The sequence below is a fragment of the Echinops telfairi genome, unplaced genomic scaffold (assembly GCF_000313985.2).
Source record: "Echinops telfairi isolate 266 unplaced genomic scaffold, ASM31398v2 ScPeMD7_29;HRSCAF=101, whole genome shotgun sequence".
In the NCBI taxonomy this organism is placed as follows: Eukaryota; Metazoa; Chordata; class Mammalia; order Afrosoricida; family Tenrecidae; genus Echinops; species Echinops telfairi.
The window spans coordinates 8,682,764-8,686,565 of NW_022103926.1; the positions used below are offsets into that span (position 1 = coordinate 8,682,764).

General features: G+C 56.8%; 1 protein-coding gene across 1 annotated transcript in view; it reads right to left on the reverse strand.

Moving 5' to 3' along the window:
- Positions 1-2,201: 2,201 nt before the first annotated feature.
- Positions 2,202-3,802, reverse strand: part of SNRPD3 (small nuclear ribonucleoprotein D3 polypeptide) — a 4,645-nt gene continuing 3,044 nt past the window's right edge. Inside the window, exons 2-3 of the mRNA XM_004716336.2 lie at positions 3,535-3,727; positions 2,202-2,442 (exon numbers count right to left, since the gene is read on the reverse strand). Of these exons, the coding sequence (XP_004716393.1) occupies positions 2,381-2,442; positions 3,535-3,727 (255 nt within the window). The 3' untranslated portion in view covers positions 2,202-2,380. The remainder of the gene's footprint in view (positions 2,443-3,534; positions 3,728-3,802) is intronic.

A 3,802-nucleotide genomic window follows, 5' to 3' on the forward strand; every position in this document is an offset into this window, starting at 1 on the left:
TCCACATCCCTGTGGGAGTCCTTGGAGCCTTTGGGTACGTTCCTGGCAAGGGAACTGTGGGTCCTACGATCCTTGTATATGTGCCTACTGGAGAAAAGGCCGCGTTACTTTGGGCGGTGATTTCAGAGCTGGAAGAGCTCCAGGTGTCGCCACGTTCGGCCAATCCTTGGCTTTGTGTGTTTTTAGTGGAGGCATCCTGGAGGCCGCCCTGCAGCACAGTGGTCCCGAGCCGGGCTCCTCACTGTAGGGTGAGCAGTTCGGAAGCACCAGCTGTTCCATGGGCGAGAGACCGTCTACTCCTAAGGCAGCCCTACCCCGTTCCACAGGGCCACTCAGGGTCACAACAGCAGTGACTTTGGGCTCGTTTTCAGTGGGTCAGTGTGCTGCACCCTGCAGCATGTGTGTTGTGGTGATGCTGGAAGTTGTGCCATCAGTGTTTCTGATACCAGAAGGGCCGTCAAAGTGGACAGGTTTCGGTGGGCTTCCCAGACTACGGCAGACTAGGGAGGTGGCGGCCTGGCTTATTTTTGCACAAAAAGCAGGCAAAGGAAACCTTACAGATCACAACACGTGTGACATTGTGCTGGAAGCCAAGCTCAGAAGGTGCTACGTTCTCGACAGCGCAGACACCGATAGGTGTGACCGCGCAGCACCAAGCAACCTGCCCCTGGGCTTGCCTAGGGTGTCATTGAGTCGGGATTGTCTGGATGGTGGGGAGACCTGGCTTTCAGTTCAGACTGACCAGGAAGCGCTCTGCTGACATGGTAGGTTTTGTGCTGGGTTGCCATCGATAAGGTCAGTGGTTCACACCCACCAGTCCCTCTAAGGGAGAAAGATGACGTAGTCTATTCTAGTCATTACTTACAGCCTTGGATATCCTCAGGGGGCAGTTCTAACCTGTCCTATTGGGTTGCTGAGGCAAAACTAAAGATTTTTTTATGATAGGGAGCATCTTCTCACCCCCCACCCCACCATTTATTTATATTTAGTCATTTTACTGGGGGGCTCTTACAAACCTTGTAACAATCCATCACTCAGTAGTATTAAAGCACACTTGTACACATGTTGCCATCCACATTTCCAAAACAATTTTTCTACTTGGGCCCGTGGTGTCAGCTCCTTTTTACCCTCCTTCTCCACTCAGGGAGCATCTTGGCGCATGGTTACTGGTCACCTGTTACCAGACCAGTCCCCGGAGATAAGCATGGCCTGTGTGAAATAGAGGTGCAAAGAACGAGGAAGGCCCTCAATGAAACGGGCCGACAGAGCGGCTGCAGCCACAGACTCCAATACAACGGAAGGTAGGGTTTGTCGCTATGGGTCAGAAACCACTCTAACACCTGACGAAGACAGCTCATTTCTGGAGAAATGCCTACCTTTAGAGACTGGGGAGTCTTCATGTTTACAATCTTGGGTGTCTCCTGGATTATCAAAACCTCAGCTATTTCCTGCAAGTGTTACACCACTTTCCTTACTCGGTGCTTGGAAGCGCCTCCGGCTTCCTGGTTCGCTTGGTTTCTCTGGCCCACGCAGCAGCCCCAAGCTGTGCAGGCCTGTTAGATAGAAGCACTGGACCTGATCAGGGGTCCAGACCCCCTGGGCTGTGGTCAGAACTAAGGTCAAGACACGTCTTCACTGATCAAAGCGCCACACCAATGCCGTGTCTACAGACAACGGGCTGCCAGCAGCATGTGTGCTGTAGGAGTTTCTGAGGTGAACAGCCTGTCCTTCCCCGCCTTGGGGCAGAAGCAGCAACTGACCTGGAACAGTAGCTGACACACCTCCCACAAGAGCGCCTGGCGCTCTCCCAGGACATCGCCCTGGGTGTTGGAATACAGCCTGCTGCCAAAGCACGCATGCCACCAGACTCTAAAGGAACCCACTGAGGCCAAGCTGAGCCCCAGCCTGCAGCCTCTCCAGGGGACAGCACCGTCGCCCTGTAAGACCACCCTCAAATAAGTGACCAACATCAACGCCGAGTTGATCTCAACCCACAGCGGTGCTACAGGACGGAACAGAACTACCCAAACTGATGGGGACCCACGGAGACTCTCCCTCCCACAGCAGAGCTGCTCACTGCCGACTCTGTGGAAGCAGCCCCCCCCCCAACCCCCCGAGCAGTGGGGGGCTTTGCTCTTCTTTTGGTTCGCAGCTGAGAAATCACGGTGCCACCAGGGGTCCAAAGTGAACAGAGGCCTTTGTTTCCTCAAAAAACAAACGACAAAAAGATGATTTATTGAGTTTAACGTTTCTCCAAATCTGATTAGGGAGACAGCCAGATCAAACCTTGGACTCACACACAAGCAGCCCTCCCTCCCTCCCCACCAACCAGCACATCTAGCAGAACACACACCAACAAAGTTCTGTCCAACAGATCCAGTTATCTCCGCTTCTGGAAGATGTTTCCACGGCCCATTCCACGGCCCCGTCCTCTTGCCGCCACTGTAGGAGAGAAGACACGTGTCAGGGTGGCCAGAGTGTGCTGGAGACAGCGCCAGCCCTTTCCCCAGGGGGGCAGTACTCTCTGAGACGAGGGGGAAGGGCTGAGGATGGCCGCAAGGCTTTCTAGAGGGCAGCACCCAGGGCTAACTGCCGCTCTCTGCTCGGTCCCGGACAGGGGCTTGCTTACTGCCCCCTCTCAGAGCTTTTCTGCTAGGTATGAGAATCTGCCCAGGAGCAGCAAAGCACACACAAAACCACTGGCCTCTTCTGACAGAGCCTGCAGCCGTGGGGGAGAGCGCGCAGTCACTGCAGGACCAACCACAGGTTGGCTGAGGGACAAGGGGCTGGGCGACCTAGCCTCACAGGCGAGGTTCCTTCTGCGGTGTGACAACAGGGACAGCGTGCTGGGAGGAGGCACAGCTGTAGGCCCGCCCAGGGAGCCTTCTCCACACGCATGCCCTGCCTCCCCTAGCAGTCTCTAGCTGGATCTTCAGGGAGGCATTACTGGTTCTCCCGGCATGGCCATCTCTTTGCAACACGAAGACAGCTTCTAACGGCTGCACTTGCTCCTACATCCCATCAACAGGGCAGACCCAGAAGAAGGGCGTTGAACCCCTTGGGAGGGGCAGAGGCACCCCCACACACACACAGAAGAACCATTACCAGCACAGGAGAAAGCAGTCCAGCACTGGGGGGGCGGGGCGCGGCCAGAGGTGGCTCCCACTGCTCTCTGAACAGGACCCCAAAGCCAGCAGGTCTCAGGCATGGGTGGCAGGGCCCGTGCTCATGCTCTGCAGTGGACCTGACAGCAGCGGGCTACCCTCCCACCCCACCCGCCCCCACCTCTGATCAGGTCTCAGGCCTGCCCCTACACACACCCCTATGCCCTCAGTGCCCTGCCCTGGAAGAGAGTAGCATAGGTCTGTAGGTGGGGAGGGGGTGCCACAGGAAGAGAGGCGTGCGGTTTCAGTCAGGAGCCCCTGGGGTTGGAAGAAGGCGGCTCCTTTGCCCTGCAGAACCCAGGAAGAAGGGGCAGGCATGGAGCTGCTGCCCCGTCTGGGGGAAGGCGCAGGCATGGAGCATGCCACCTACCCTGGGCCTTGAGGATGGCAGCTTTCCCTCGGCCGGCCCCGGAGCCCTGGTTCTTGTTCTTCATGCTCTTCAGCATGGGCGCGTTCTTCAGCATGTCTGGCAGGATCAGGAAGCGGATCTTGCTGCCGCGAATGTAGACCTGCTCCAGCTGCGCTACCCGACCGTCTCTGTACGTGACCGTGATGTTGGACATCTGGAAGGGACCACCAGCTCATCAGCAAGGGCACTAGAGAAGGCATTTAGACTGGGCACCGTGACCCCAGCCAGG